Source organism: Poecile atricapillus, chromosome 2, assembly GCF_030490865.1.
Source record: "Poecile atricapillus isolate bPoeAtr1 chromosome 2, bPoeAtr1.hap1, whole genome shotgun sequence".
Classification (NCBI taxonomy): Eukaryota; Metazoa; Chordata; class Aves; order Passeriformes; family Paridae; genus Poecile; species Poecile atricapillus.
The window spans coordinates 61,185,488-61,202,329 of NC_081250.1; the positions used below are offsets into that span (position 1 = coordinate 61,185,488).

Genomic DNA, 16,842 nt, shown 5'->3' on the forward strand with positions numbered 1-16,842 from the left:
ACTTTTCAGTCTCTCCTCTTCATCCTTTTCCTCTTGTTTTAGTAAAAGCTGTAGGTAGGGCGAACTAAAATAGCAAGTTTCACAACTGGACATGAGACAGCCTTAAATTTAGATCAAATAAGCCCTTCAAAAGTACACGAGAGCTCTTCATGCAGACATATTTATAAAAGCTACATATAATTATGGAAAGGAATAGGAATAAAAATAGCTTGTGGACGATGCCCTCTCTCAACAATATATGGATAGGAAGGAGGACAGCCTTCTTCTCTTAAGGTAAGGTAACTTGAGGCTGCCGTGGGAAGCCAACACCAGCCCATAGGCTTGCTAGATTGCTAAAAATCCTTAAGCGTGAGAGATTCCCATAGAAACCTTCATTTTCTACACTAATTGTTTTCCCAACCCTAATTCCAAACTGTAATCAAACTGTAAAGCTAAGATTACCCCAGAAAACTTGACTACATCTCACTATCTGAGACTGCAAGCTCTTATCCAAGCTAAAGCAAAGACAGTCTTGGACGAAACCTGCTTTGCCAGTCATCGCTTTGTCTTGGAAGTCTAAAATCCAAGAAAACACAAAAACCTGTTGTCTTGCCTTGACATCCATAACTCCTACCCTTTCAACAGGCGCCTGCTGATGATAGCAGCAAGAGTCGTCTTACTCCCGACTTTCCTCCCACGCTTTGCACTGGCAAGGAGCCCTCATGCACTCTGTCCTGACTTGGAACGAGTTCTGCAGCCTGGTCCTACGCTTTCCTCCACAAACTGGAAATTTCATGTCCACTTCAGGTAAATACATTTTATTGAATTAAATACAAGAAAGTAAATATGGCAGAGTTACAGTGCTCCTTGTGTAAAACATTGACTTCCAAGATAAACAGGAATGCTACACAGCTTTCCCATATTGCTATCCTGCAAGAGTTTCAATGCACAATGGTGCTAAAGAAAGTATTGGGAGAAAGATGGAAATTTTGGCAGCTGCTGAGAGGAGAACTAAGGCTACTGGCAGTGGGAAGCATGTGTAAGGATTGCAAGATAAACACATCAGACCTTTTTCGCAAGTAATCAATAACAAAATACTTGTGTTTGAAATCAGACAACAGATTAAAGTGAAACTCTTATTTCCCAGCCCTGTGAGTTATAGGCTGTCTCCAGAGTTAGTTCCGCACTAGTTGAGTTTGTAGTGGAGGTTTGTTTGTAGTGTAGTTTGTTTGTAGAGGTTTACTTACAATAACAATTTTATAACCTCTTTTATGCCAAAGCTGAAATTCAGCAGTATATTCTGGTCACAAAGGCAGAATTCTGCTGTAACATGGAATAAGCAGGGCACCGGGTGCTCTCACTGCCACACAGGTTGGCTCCACCTTGCCATTTGAGGGACAGAAAGGAGACTTTGCTGTAAATGCATTCATGAACCTTAACCTTCCTTGGCCAACTTCACATGTGACTGGCATTCACTACCACCCATCTGACCAGAAGCCCTATGAGCCTTCCCACCTCCGTAAGCTAACTAGACCCTCAGTTGCTGCAGCTGCTGATTGTAAAAGCCAACCATTACTTCTGAGGATTTTGTTATCTTTCATGCAAGACCACAACTCCTTTACTTTCACCTATTAACAATCAGTCACACTAAAGCCCTGTTTAGAGCTGTAGCTATGAGACTGTACCTGCCAGAGCAGCACAGCAAGTCTTTCCTCTGGAGGTATATCCTGATTGTGATAGTGATTGCCAAGAAGGCCTCCAGTATTGCAAGCTCACTACATACATAACTTCTAGGCACAAATTACATTTATATCTTCACCTACTTCAGTGCCAGCCATCAGACTGTAATTAAATTACATGTAGCCTGGGAGCCTCGGTCAGGGGCTGGAAGACAAGCACATGAGGCATGGTGCAAAGGAGCACTGAACACATTCCTAGTTTAAGCAAATAAGGCTTTCCTCCATGAACTGAAGTTGTTTCCAGCCATAGTTACTCCTCCATGTGCTCACAAACCCACTATACTGCCCCCAAGCCCTTCAAAGCTGGAGATGGGGAGAGCGTGGAGCTCCCTCCAGCCCTTGGGCTCTGCCGGCCAGGCTGCGGCAGCTGCACCCCCTCGGTAACCCAAGCAGTGAATAGCGGCACAAAAGCTGCCTATTTCTTTGCAGAGCCATCTGTTAGGGTTTCGTTCCGCACAGCTCCACTGGCTTCCAGGAGATGCTGAGGTCACACACACAGTGAGGCTCTTGGTCTGCTGCCACTCCAAGCAAGCATCCCCATACGGGGAGAGGGCACGGCTGGGGGCAGCCTCTGCCAGCCTCCTCCACCTTAACCACGCAGTCGGCTGGGCCAGGAAGCTCCCTGTGCTGAAGACTAATCACTTGGCCAGTGTTAGCTTTCAGCTGGAGCAGCCCCCGGTCTGACAAGCACAGAGGTACGAGGGCAGGCGCCAAAGCAGGGAGGGAGGGAGGGCAGCATGACCCTATTTGTGGTGGCATCAATTTGGATTGCTGCAAGGTGACTGTGAAACCACATCCGCAAAGGGTGTCCCAGGATTGTTCCAGGAAATCCCCTCTGTTACAGGAAGCACTTCTACTAGCACAGACCTAGTTCCCAAATCATCCTTTCTTTCCTATCCCATGAGGCAATTAAGGCTATTCTGCCTATGAGAGGATTACATTTCATTTCCAAGAACGTGCAGATAGGAAACAGCAGGATATTTTAGTGTCCTAGACAGACAGCCATTCTTGTGCTGCTGAACTGAATGAATACAGTATGTTGGTCTAGGGCATGATGGTGAGGACCAACGGGAAAACCTCTATCCCTCAATAACCTCCTGCAGAAACCCACCATGACTGAATCACTTTGCATTTCAATCCCTGCATGAAGCTAGTGATCACCTGAAGGATCTTGACATGGTATTTAATCCTCTTCTCCACGTTATTGTCTTCAGATATACCCAACAGTTTACCAAGCAGCACAACTTGCTCAACAGCATGTGACTACTGAATTAAAATGCTGAAAGCAAGTCTTGTCATATCTACCCTAATAGAGTATCCTCAAAGTTTAACAAGAAACTGGAACCATCAGTTAATAATATTATCACTCTTTCCTCACAGCAGAAAACAAGGAGAAAAAAGCTAATCAAATACCACCACCTTTCTTCCCCTCTGCTATTGCTTCTCCTAACATTGACCACATTTGTGGTTAAATGCAGGGAGTCAAACTTCCTATAAGCAGTGTTGTTACGGTTCCAGATTTCCACTGTGGTTCAGCTGTATCACAGCTCTGGAAAGGCAAACTGGCACGTGCTCAAACCGCCACCTTCCCTTGTTAGGGTGAAAAATTTCCATATTGTGACTCTAAAAGGCTCTTTACCTGAATCACCTTACTGGCCTGCCTTCTAAGATTAAAGATCTTAACAATGAACTTAAAAAAATCACTTTGATGAAACTGATATTCTGGATAGAAACACTTAGTGAAAATACTGATGCAATTTCATCACGCTACAGGAGATGCTTGTAGCCAGTTAAAATGTACCTTCCCATTAAGACAATACTTTTAATTCAAGGTTCTGGCTGGGAACATCACTGTACCTGCTCCATGCTGGGGCTCCTGCCCACACAGTCATGGAGAGGCACTCAAAGATGAGGCAGAGCAACATTGAGGACAAAAAGCATCATCTCTCAGGGAGAGGTGAAGTACTTGTAGAAGGCATTCAGCATTACTCTGCAGAAGAAGGAACAATACATATTCATATAATTTGATCAACACTAACCAAAAAGACAGGACTGAATCCGGACAAAGAATCTGACATCAGCTTTTCAGGAGGAAAACAAACCTTCCAGGACCAATACAGGCAGGCAGGCTATTCCTAATCTCCCAGGTATGCCACACTTGCACTTTCAGTGGGAAAGCCGGGACAGCTCTGGTGGGCAAGTACATTTGCTGGGATCTTTATGCCCCCCCTCTTATGTCATTGCACTATCACACAAAGTTCCAGATATGTTGGCTTTTTCCATTTCAACAAGGTATTGTCATCCAGTAGGTCAATAAGGCAAGCTCAACTATCTGATATTTTTAGCTAGATATACTATAGCACCTCACAGATGCCACAAGTTTTCTCGCTGCAAGGTCTGAAGGCAATTCCCCCCTTCTCTGCTGCTGGCTGAGCAGAGTTTGGGACCTGCTCTTCACATGCTGAGGCAACTGAGCTTTTTAAACAGCTGGGAAATCCACATTTCTCCACTTCATATGAAGTACTTAGAACAGACATAATCCCTGTCTAGTACAACTGATGCTGCTTCCCCAACTTGGAGGAAGTAGGTTGAAATTGGCATTCAGGCCATCAAAAGAGTGAAAGGGTAGTCAAAAAGCTCCAAAACTGCACAAATCTTAAGGGGAAAGAAAATACTGAAATTCTGATCCTTCCTTACTGAAGACATAATAACTCTTGATTCACTTCAAAACAGAAAGACCTGATTTTGGCCTTAGAGAAATGAGTCCGTCATAGACTCTGCATTGCAGATGAGAACAATCACATTTTTGCTTGCTCTGTCTTACCACTAAATTGATTATTCTCCAGGACTAGGAAAGAGGGAGAAACGAGGGAGATTGTAATCACCCTTATAAAATTCCTTTAGGTGAAAGAAGTGAATGTGTCTTACTTTTCCCAGCAACCCTCTTTCCTAATTCTGAAGCAAATAAATCACACTAAGGATAGTATCTTGAACATATGGCTCCGAATAAGGGGGATTTGCCTCCTTTTCTTTTTTCTCTTTTTTTTCCTCCTCTAAATTAAATATGCCAGTCTCTGGAATTCCCTACACATTCCCTTTCATAGCAAAAGGGGTTTCTGTCCCCCTAAAATACAAATACCACAAAAAAATTTCCTTTGTAGCTACTAACTTAATTCTGCCCACAGAAGGCTGTACCTAAGTTTAATATCCAGCCAACTGCACACAACCTGTTCACTACTGTTGCGTTCACTTCCCACATATTCAGCAAACACGATGCTACCAAGACAAGAATAAGGAAGGACTTCAGTGCGCCAAGACCAGCAGCAACATGAAGAGCATCTTTACAGATGAACAGGTCATAACAGCGCTGGAGGCTGCCAAATGATCTTGTGTTTTTCTTTGCCATCTCTCTTGTAAACACCTACAAAGCACATGGCTCCAAGTACAGAAATTCATGGGATGTGTTTTTATTTTGCCCTTTGCTTTTCCATGCACAAGATGCCCTACATTGAACCGTGTGGGCTTTGAATGCTCCCATCTTTCTGCAGAGCAGCTGAAGTGGAGGACCACTGGGAAGGATGTGCTAAACCCCTAGATCTGGAAGAGGCTTTCCACAGGCACCCTGCAGGAAAGGGGAAACACCCCCTGAAGTTCCTCATTCCCCTGCCTGCAATCCAAGAAGGCAGCTGGTGACACTGCGTGGAAGACGATCACAGGGGAGTTTGCCAGCAGGAACGAAAGGGTAACAAGGATACCAAAAGCCAACGGTCTGCATTTTTCTTTATTTTTGGTAAGCAAAAAGAAAACCAAGCAACATGAATGTGACTAGCAATAGAAATCAGGAAGGAAATGTAAATGATTTTATAGAAAGTGTGAATCAAACTCATACCAAGAGCCACCTGAATGTTTGTCTATCACAGGCAATTTCTCGTGTTCTTTTATGTCATCTTTGCAGTGTCAGTTTTCGAGAGAACAATTCTCAGCTCAGCATGACAGAAAATTAATACCGAGGGGCATGCAGAACATTAGCATGTTATAAATAAACTGCTAATTTGAGGTGGGAAAAAATCATCAAGGCAGCTCTTATGATTAAGAACCAGAGAAAGAAAATGAGCAACTGGCTTATGTTTTCAGGACACTGTATTTTACCAAAAAAAACCACCAAAAACCTTTGTCTAACCCCTAATTCCTGAGGGAAAGAATAAACCCAGTGAAATATGCACTGTTGAGACAAAGAAGCCAGTGAAAATGCTATTATAATTTTTAAAGCCCTCCCTGCACCCAGTTCAAGTAGTAAGTTGTCTTTTTTACTTGCTTAAAGAATTTTGTGTTTAAGGGTACTACAACCGGGTTGTGAAGCTTCAGCTTCCTCTCTGCCAACTTGCAGTTTTACATAACTCTTCCAGAGACACTTTTTGGTCACAGATACCGCCCAGCTGAAAGCAAAAAAAACAACCCACCCCAAAAAGTACGAGGTGCAGAAGCATTATACAGCAATTCAGATCTGGGTTACTTAGAGCCACTCAATAAAACTCTTACCATGAAAATTAAGACTTTATTCCGTTGAGCTGACGGCCAGGATTATTTGTGCCCGCGATAGCTCTGATCACCACCCTCCGTCTGCCCCGTGCGGGGTTCCCTTCCCACCCTGTCCCCAAGTCTGCAAGGACAGATAACGCCACGGCACGGCACGGCTGCCGCCTCGGGAATTATTTCTGTACCGCTCCAGCATTGTCGCTCTGTCCCAGCATGACACTTACCAAGCTTTGCTATAAAAATTTCTACGAATATCTATGTTTTCCATGAGCGGGGATAATGGCCTCATTGCAATAGCCGTGATAAAAGCTCCAACAAGACAGCTTTCAGATATCACCACACAAAAGCCTTCTGTGAGAGCTGTAACCAACATCAATTCCCGCTATGCGAAGACATTAGACAAAGTGTGAACTAGCTTACTGTATGGGGACAAAAAACTGACTGTCAATGTGTGGGACCAACGCTGTCTAAAAACACAACGCTGGCAAGGCAAAATAGCACTAGCATATATACATGGTAATTGCCATTTAATTCCAGAATTAGCAGCACAAGAAAACAAGTACTGAAGGCACTATTAGGTTACTAGCATCGCTCAAGACATTATAATTCCATATAACTCCATTTCTAGTGTTCCTGGTAGGAAAATGACTTTAAAAACAGCAGATGTTAAAAACACCCAAGCAGAAGGTGAAGGAAAGCCCAGTTTCCATTACAGAAGCACTCAGAGAATGCAGCAAACCCTTCAGATCTGCTCCTTAAGAGCGTGTGTTTTCCTACAGAATCATGGAATAGCTTCTCGGTTGAAAGAGATCTTTAAAGGTCATCTAGTCCAACCACCCTGCAATGAGCACTGACATCTAATTAGATCAGGTTGCTCAGAGCCCCATCCAACCCAGCCTTGAATGTTTCCAGGAATGGGTACCTATCACCTGTCTGAGCAACCTGTTCCAATGTTTCACTAGCTCTGCTGTAAAAACTGTCTTATATCTAGTCTATTTCAGTTTAAAACCATTATCTGTTAACAATCATAGAAAAACCCAAGTTGGAACAGACCCATAGGATCACTGAGTCCAACTCCTGGCCCTGCAGAGGACAGCCCTAATAACCACACCACGTGCCTGAGAGCATTGTCCAAAGGCTTCCTGAACTCTGCCAGGCTTGGTGCTGTGATCACTCCCCTGGGGAGCCTCTTTCAGTGCCCAGCCACCCTCTGGGTGAAGACCATTTTCCTAATAGCCAGCCTAAGCCATGGTAGACAACCTGGAACACACAACTCACCATCCCACCTATGGTACAAGATGGAACCTCTTCTATGCATCATTTTGTGCTTTTCACATACTTAGCTGTTTACACTCAGGTAGCATCCAAAAAGTCAAAAGCCTATTGCTGGCCTCAATGGACTGCACCAATATAATTGCTGGGCCAAGAGATAAGGTTTTTACTTCCAGACCTGAAATTTGCCAGATGACACCTCTTAAATTTAAGGTCTAGGAAGGAGGGATGCAAACAAGTCTACATGTCAGTTTGTTTCTGAAAAACATTTGAAAGGCAAATTTGAAAGCTAAGTTTTTAAGACAGCATAGTACACTCACCCCATGGAGAAGTATTTCACTCTAAAATTACATCTGTACTTTAAAATGTGTAAAAAATATAAAATCCTACAGTGCATATTCAGTGGCTTGCAAAAAAAATGTATCTGTTACTGCACTCTAATTTTAGTATGATTTTATAACTAACGGGTAGAACCAAAATTAAGACAAAGTTATATTCAGAGAGAACTGGTAGAGTGGACCAATGAGCCTGACATGATATATAAGAATTAGACTCTTGCAGTGCATGGCGTGCACCATTGAGTCCTAAACCAGAGACTTTTAATGTCACCTTAATTAACAAGGAAGGAAGTTTGCCAATGAGTTCCTTCCCCCACCCCCCTTTTCAAGCACTAAGTTATGCAATATGCAGCAACCTTTGAACCAACAGCTGTACAACAAGCAAAAAAAACCCAAACCAGAATAGTATGGTTAAGACGAGAATGTCTTTCAAGAAGTTCATTAATGAAAATTACTTTTAGAATCTATGCATACATATCCAACAGACATACCACAGCCCGGGGCAGGAATGCTGGAGCTGAAGCAGCCAAGGCTAAGCAAACATCTCTTGTCCAGATTCCCAATACAACTTATTTTTACCAAAAATAGTTCTTTACATTTTTTCTAAAAGTTTTCATAGATTTTTGCATAATAACTAGTGGCTCATGAGGTCTATGAGGCAGAACAGTAAAATTTCATTGTAAAAATAAAGAAATGAAAGCAAAAATAATAGCAGCCTCTGCTTTTAACAGTAATTTGTCCATATAAAGTTCCATATACCAAGGACTCAACATCTGCAATACTGCAAGTGTACATCACAGGAAACAGCCCATATCTTCTGAAAAATCAGTTCTAGACCCTTGCAGTGAGGCACCTGAATATGCCACCAGCCTTAGGCAGTGGACACTTTTGCAACTTCTGCCTAACTGCAGCCAGACACAAGTTGGAAGAATCTTGTAAGTAGTTGGAGGTGATCAAATTAAGTCTCCTACTCAAAGAAAGCAATGAAACGGGATACTGGTTTTACTTTTAGAGGCAGGAATAAAGAAAAGCCATATTTGCCTACATAACTTAGCACACTCACAGAAGAGATGCCAGCTGATTCTGAGAAGGTGATCTTTAATGCTCCACTTTGCTTTGCTAGCTTAGTCCTAGGCCAAAGAACTTGGGCACAAAACACCTGAGAGCTGCAGGGCATGCACATGCAGCAGTGACAGAGTTAGCATGTTAGTTTTCACACTGTCACAGGTCAGGTCAGCAACTGTCCACATTCAAAAGTGGGACAGGAGACTCATGACACACACCATTAACCTTAAGCAAGCTCAGTTTGCAAACAGCTACCAGCACATTTGCTATGCATTCATGTATGTATAAAAGGGATGCTAAAACCCAGAAGTAGTACTCTTACCACACAACAGAGGCCATTTTCATTAAGCTCTGGCTTAATCAACACCTAGTCAAGCTCCTGCCTTCTCCCTTTACAGGGCTAGCAGATGCAAATATTTACCACAGCTCATGTTGAGCTCACAAGCCATTAAGAACTGCATGAATGCCACTAGATCCAGCAAATAGCAGCAACTTCCAAACAGACAGCATAAGTACTTCAAGAGACACCCATGCCAGGCATAGCACTTCCAAGTGTGGTTTTGGACCAACTTACTTGAGGAAAACAGAAGTTAAATAGTTCCTTTTTAAAGATGTCATAAATTGGGCAATTTTGCCAAGCCTGTCTTCAAACAGTACTGAAATTGAAATAGAATCCAAATACCTCACCAGCAGCACCTCTAGCACTGCAGTAGCCCCATCCCAGAGGCATGGGCAGCTCCCCTCCCACTGCACACCACTGCCCCCAGGGAACATGACGGGGGTTTCTTCTCCACAGAACTACAAACAAAATCCTGGTCTTGAAAAATAATGCAGGAAGTGATTAACCCTGTCAGCCAAAGCAAAAGCCTGAAGTCCAACTTAGTCATTTGTAAAGATGAGAGTTACCTCCATATATACACAGTCAGCACTGCCAGCTGTAAATGAGATTACTTGCAGAGACTACAAAACCTGGAGATTTAGTTACTCTAAGAGCTTTCCATCTGCTGAAGTCCTGCACTGGGCCAGGCTGGATCTTTGTTACCACCACTGGTGCAAGAAACCCACTGGAACTAAAGTCAGAGTCATCCCTAGCAGGCAGTTTCCCCACAAGCCAGGACTAAAGCCAGAGCCACCTTCCCACCCCTGCCCACCAGCACCAGGACCAGACTGCCACCAGAGCCACGGCCATCAGCCAAGCAGACATCATCAGAAGTGAAGCCTGAAAGACACCATACTTGAAGCTACAAAGAAAAGCTCCCATCTTCATTTCACCTGCACCAATCATCCCTGCTGCTCTGAACACGAGGCATGGGCTGAAATTTCCCTCCCACAACCACACCAGGCCATCTAGGCTGCACAGGACTGGGCTCCAAAGAGGAATGGTGCTACTTCACTTTCCTTTTTGTAGCCTGCATCTCATAACGAGCTATTCCCACAGCAGCCATTCCTACTCATCCCCTCTGTCCCACACCTCCCGTTCCCCTCCCCAGGGCCAGGTTAAGACCTCATGAAACAATGTGCATCTCTGCAAAGTGAGTCTACCATGTGTTCCAAACATCTTTCAAAGTTGCCAGTCCACAGAAGTTTCACAAGTAAAATCTCACAAATACAGACACATTTGTTTTCACACCTATGTGGTTCCTTTATAAAATTACACCTTTATCTTTACATTAATGGCTTTCATTTCAGGAGAAATGAACTGTCTGACACTCCAGCTTGGAGAAGACATCTGAGCACAGAAGATAATTTATCATAAACTGTGCAGAGAAACATACATTAGAAAATCATTTTTCCCTACCACAATATCTAGGATCACCCAAGAGCACTATAGACAGCAAGGCAGGAAAAAAAAAAAAAAAAAAAAAAAAAAAGGCAAGAAAATAGTTTATTTCCTTTCATACAAAATAGCTAAATCATGGCTGGAACTTGTTGCTACAAGGTCAGAACTTGTAACTACTAATAGCAACTACTTATTGCTACTGTCAGAACTACAGCTAGATTCAAACAGGGATCACAAAAATCACCGGCCACTGATATCCATAAAACCATTGTAAACCCTGACCAAGAAAGTGCTCTCTTGATGCACAAAGGGCTTTCCTGTGCAAGCCTCCTTCCCCGTGTTCTTTCCTGAAACACTCGCCACAGTCACAGCCAGAGAAGGCATGGGGGAACCCTTCGTCTTGCAAAATATACAGCTATTCCTAAATTTGAAGATGATTCTCCTTGTAAATGCTTGCACATACTCATAGATGAGCACACAGCCAAAATTAAGAGAACAGCACCAACATACCTGGCATAAAATGAGGGGAAACAAAATGCCTATATTTGCTCAGCCTGGTGGGGCATCCTCTACAGAAGAATACACAGGCCATAAAGTGACCCCTACCCAGCTTTTGGTAAGCAGACTGGTGGTGCGAGGAAAATAAATTCACAGAAAGAACAAGTAAGACCAGCATCATAAAATGGAGGCTTGCTGGGACAATTTAACACCTCTGCAACACTGCATGGGCAAGTTCCTGTCTCCTTCCTTCTTCTCACTCACCCCATCTTGGGCCCAAGATGCCTGCCAGACCTAGTGCTCAGGCCCAGCTCTTCTACCTTCTTAAAGCAGAAAAAAAACAACCTGTCCGTACAGCCAGATGCTCCCCAGGCACATTAGTAGGGGAAGAACCCTGTCTAGCCATAGGCAGAGCAAAGGAGATGACACAGAGAAGACAGTGAGGGACAAGCAAGCCTACTCCTTCCAGCAACAGTAAAGCCTTTAAGCAGCTCAGCTGTTCATGGAACCCTGCCAAAAGCCCTTATCATGGTGGGGCTACCATACTCAGGAGTTCTGGTGCAGATGGAGCCACACCAGCACAGCTGGACTCTGCACAAGGATAGCGAAGCCATCAGCAAGCCACAGGCTGTTCCTGTAGGGTTTTATTATGATGCCCACTTTTCACAAGATGTTTGTCCGCATGGTTAGGGCAATCAGGACTTATACTTCTTTGAACTTGCCTCCAATGGCTGCATCCAAAGGACCATGTGGTACCTCCTTGGGCTCAGAAACAGTGTGTTGCTGGAGAAGAGGGATTTGAACCAAAGAAATCCCTTAAATGCTATTCAAAAACCAAAGATCCCAGACTCAAACTAACACTCATTTCTACTAACACAAACTATCAGTCAAAAGAAACCAGGTCTGAATATGAAAACACCCGTGTCTTCACACACAAACCTTTTCATTGCTGCAAAAGAAAGAAAAGCTACTAAGCTAACTGCCTGTTTCCTTTATTTGACTTATATGTTCTTTTTCCATACCTTAAATCCTTGTTCATTATTTATGTTCTATTTGGCTTGCTCCTTTACTTAACACCCAGGAAAAAGGACTGTGGGTTACTCCATTTTTCTCCCTTTCCAGCTGCATCTTGCTGAGAAAGGAGGAAGGAAAAGGTACTTTCTAAACCACCAGAAAAATGAGAGGTACTAAGTATTCAGTTTGGAAATGTAAATCCTCCTGCCCCCTTCTGAAGTATGCCGAACTAGCCTCTCCACAGCTCATGTCATCTAAAGGCCACAGGAGTTCTCTAAAGATATTGTTGTTAAGAGGATTTAGCCCCTTTTAAAAAGGACTTAACATGTGGGTGGTGTCTCCATTTAAGCATTTTCTCATGGCTAAGAAAATGGCCCTCTTCTTAAAGGCTTATCTTTATAACCCAAAGACAGTAAGAAATTCTCCACTATTTGAATTAGAAACATTTTGAGCAGCTTGCTTTTATAGCAGCCCCATTTCAGAGTACAGGGAAATGCAAATGGTAGTGACTTTCTCACACCAAGTGAGAAGGCGACACCAGCGAGAATGCTTTCGGGGTACCTCATCGAACATTAATTTCTCCTGCTTTCTCATGGGGATCCAAGTCAATTCACAAACTCACTGACACTAAAACAGCATGGTGTCATGACTACTGTGCCATATCCCTGGCCACCACTTTCCCTTGATGGTCCCTGGCACTTCCCAGACCTGCCATTAGCTGGTTCAACCTGCTTGCCCAGCAGAAAACCTTTATTTATTTAGGTCAGGGTTAATTTTCCATCCTGGGAAGCCTGAGATTCCAGAAGGGAAAAGGCACCAGCCCCCAGCAGGGCACAGGAGAGCAAGGGAGGATGCAGGACCACTGGCCCTTTGCCACAGACCCTGTCTCCAGAGGCTCAGGCTCTCCCAAGGGGTACAAGCTGATGGCTGTTTTGCAAGGGTTAATTCTTCATTACTGCTGGTGTTTAAGCCTAGCAGGGGTTCAGATTCACCTGGTAACACTTTCTATTAGCTCCTCAGGAATCCTACAAAAGCCCCTCAAGTTGAAAGGGCAGGAAGGCTGGGTCACAGCCTCCCAGAGCCAGGGCTCTCCAGGGTACAAGGGCCCAGTTAGCAACCCTCAGCCACAGGAGCTGCCACAACAGGCGGCAACAGAGCAAGGAACTGGCTTTGGACAGTGTATGGAGACGCTTGCTTGGGAAGAGTGTGCAAATTCTCCTCAGTGTGGGGCTGGAGAGGCCTGTTGTTATGGACTAGGCCACATTCCAAGGCTTTCCCAGCAGTGCTACACATACATAACCACAGATAAAATAACTAACAAATTCCCAAGGGGAAGCAGCTTACTTGGGCCTAAGAACCTTCTTCATTTGTTCATGTAGTTGAGCACTTCCCTGCACAGCCTATATTGCTGTACTGACTCTTTTCCAGTCATACCAAAGTTTATATTTGGAAGTGATGGGTTGGTTGCCAGTGCAGTTACATCTGCAAGGCAAGAGTATTTTCATAATCCCAACCAGTGCAGGTGTGCTGGCCAACTTTCAGACTAACCTCTACAAGTCTTTTGCATAGCAGGGCCTCGTTTTCAGCTGGGGGTCCCAGACTCCATCTTGCAACTTGCAACTCAATAATCAAGAGCTAAATTTATATTGGTGCTACTTGCCTGAGCTCACTGCCTCAGCTACCCAGTTTTCTCACTCCTCTCACCAGTCCCTAACATTAGTTTGTCAAACATGCTCTGCTAGGAACCAAGGGCAGAACACCTTCACCTCCTAGTCCCAGAAAATCCTCCATGACTTTTGAGGAAAGCTACCTGGAAGCCACAGACCAGAAAGGGCCGGATAGTGTCCCTGCCAAGCAGTCTGCAGCGCAGAAAGACATGGCAGAGCACTAAGGTACTTCAGCCTGACTTCCCAAAAGATGGGTCTGCGGCAAGCCAGAAGACAGCTCCAAGAAGGGCACTTACATGAGCACAGCTGTCAGGGCAGAGCAGGATGCACAGCCCCTTTCCTGGTGTGTGCCACGGATGGCTTATCGCCCTGGGAGGGTGCCAGCCAGAGGCTGCAGATACTGCTGGCCTGACCACACTCTTCCTCCCCCATCCCACATCTCTCCCCAAATACGGGGGCTGAGGGTATACAAAAAACTCGCATCTTGTGTGAGGACTTTTTTGCAGGCAGAGGCCAAAATCACTTTCCCCACTTCCAAACCTTTAAGGTGGAAATAAGTCTTCCCAGGTTTTTAAGGCCAGGAGTTCCTTCCATTAGAGAGGTGAGCAGCATACAAAAAAAAAAAAAAAAAAAACCAAACAAACAAACACAAAAAAACCCACTAAAATCATACATGAAGGTCTTACAGGACCCATTAATGAGAAATTTTAGGAGTTCCTATGACATCAACATCCCTCCCACAAAGCCAAAAAAGCCTGTATAATTTTTCTCCCAGAACCATCATGTAACATATGCTCCTCTTTGAATTCACTTACCACCACCTTCTAGGAATCAACCTTCACATAGGACAGCCAAATATTTACAAAGTGGCCCGAAGTAGCCTGCTTGACACTAAGTGCTATTAGGATATGCTGAAGACCAAGAGCACAAAAAAAAAAAAAATTTCTTTTACAGCAAAGATGCTTATTTTGAAAGTAAAAAAAAAAAAAAAAAAAAAGAAAAATAATTTCAGAAAAAGGTTTGGATAGGATTTGATGAGCCTTGAAACTTCCACCACTAGCTCAGCAACCAACACCTGCAAAAACCCACACAAGAGGCAGTTCATGCCATCCTCATCGGCCTCCCAGATGCTCCCAAAGCTCTTCCAGAAATATTTCAGAATTACAGCACCATCCCATACCTGGACCGTCACCGACTGGATGCAGAGAAGAGGAAAAGGGGGCGGGGGGAAGGGGTGTTAAACCCCCTTTTGCCCTGGCAGGGGCGCACCGGGGCGAGAAGGGGAGAGGTGGGAAGGAGTTTAGCAATCCCACGCCGCCGGGCGGGGGCCGTGGAGCCCGGGGGGGCAGGTGAGCCCCTCCCGCCGTCCACGACCCCCGCGCGGCGGGGATGCCCCGCGCCCTCCCCCACTCTCCAACTCGGCGGAGCCCACGAGGGCCAAGCGCGCACCCGAAACCGGCGAGGACAAAGAAAACCCCACGAGTGGGGGAGGCGGAATTTTTTTTTTTTTTTTTGAGGGGGGGGCGGTAAATTTTAAGGAGGGGGCGTAAATTCTAAAGCGTGGGGAGAGGAGGGTTGGTGCTCGCCGCCGCCCCACGAGTCACTGACCTGCTGCAGGGGCATTTCGGAGAGCGGCGGGGGCCGGGGGCAGCCGGCCGGCGGTCGGGCTGTCCCAGGCCAGAGGGAGGAGGAGGAGGAGGAGGAGGAGGAGGAAGCGGCGTCCCCCTCCCCGCCCGCCCCGGCTCCCAGTCACAGCCGCGGCCTCCGCGCACGTGTGCCAGACGTCACCGGCGGCTCCGGGGGTGAAGCGGAGACACCGGCGGGGCACGGCCCGGCCCGGCCCCGCGCCCCGGGGGAACCGGGGTCCTTCCCCACCGCCGGCTGCTCGCTCTTGCACCCGTGCGGGGGATTATTATTTCCCCCCCACCCCTTTTTTTTTTTTTTTTTTTTCTCCTTTTCAATAAGACCCGGCAGCGGGGGTTGGGAAGGAGGCAGGAAAGTTTATTGCAACAAAGCGCTGCCTCCGCCTTTCCTGCCCTCCCCCCCGCGCCTGCCCGCCCCCCGGGTCCGGCCGGCAGCGGGATCCCCCCCAGTCCCCTTCACCCTCCCCGCGGGGAAGGGGGGAAAACACAAAATTACCGGGGGGCGGCCTCCGCCGAGAGCAGGCTGCAGCAGCGCCGTCCTGCCGGCGGGTCCGTGGGGGGTGCAGTACAGCGAGCTGCCAGCGGGCTGGCCCCCATCCGCCGCCGGGGCAAAGGCACCGGGAGCCTGGGAAGCGGCGGCGGCGGAGGAGGAGACAACACAGGGCGCCCCCGCCACCGCGCCGGTGCTGCGGATCTGGATGAAGGTGCCGGCGGCAAAGCGGGCCGGGAAGCCGGCGGGGGCTGCTCTGGATTCCGTGGACGGCGCGGGCGGCGGCGCTGCTGCCGGGGCCGAAGGCTGGAGTCCCCTTCTCATCCTTCCCTCCGGGTCTGTCCCCGCAGCCGCGTCTCCTCCTCCCCCCCGTCCCTCCTCCCCCCCCGGCCTTCCCAGCTCCTTTCCTCCTCGATGCCGAGGCCCCGCGCAAAATACTGGGGGCTGCGGGTGCCGGGGGGGGCCCGGCTGCAGGATGCGGGGCGCCGGGGGGGGACGGAGGCGGCGGGGCGGGCAGATGCGGCGGATGGAGCGGGGCCGCTCCCGCTGTGTGGGGCCGGCTGGAAAATGGCTCCAGGAAGCGGCGGCTGCTGACAATGAATGAAGGGAAAGGAGACGGGTTACGCGCCAAGGGCCTCCCGCGAAACTCGGATTTCCCGCCCTCTTTTCAAACCAAATTTGCATGTCCCCGCCTCCGGGGCGCGCCCCGCCCGCCTCGCCGCCTCATTGGCCCCCGCCGCCCTCCGCGCCGTCCAACGGTGGGGGCCGCCTCCCCTCCCCTCCGCGTTCCCATTGGCCCGGGCTCGGCCGTGATTTGCATG

The 16,842-nt window shown here is 46.8% G+C and overlaps 1 protein-coding gene across 3 annotated transcripts in view; it reads right to left on the bottom strand.

The window, feature by feature from the left end:
* The window catches only part of E2F3 (E2F transcription factor 3), a 41,871-nt gene extending 25,501 nt beyond the window's left edge, over positions 1 to 16,370 (bottom strand). For 2 of the 3 annotated variants that reach the window (XM_058833549.1, XM_058833548.1), the window contains exon 1: positions 16,028 to 16,370. In XM_058833549.1, coding sequence (XP_058689532.1) covers positions 16,028 to 16,345 — 318 coding nt within the window. In that variant the 5' untranslated portion in view covers positions 16,346 to 16,370. Of the gene's footprint in view, positions 1 to 15,496; positions 15,605 to 16,027 lie in introns of those variants that run through there. The other variant, XM_058833551.1, reaches the window with a different exon arrangement.
* Positions 16,371 to 16,842: the final 472 nt, after the last annotated feature.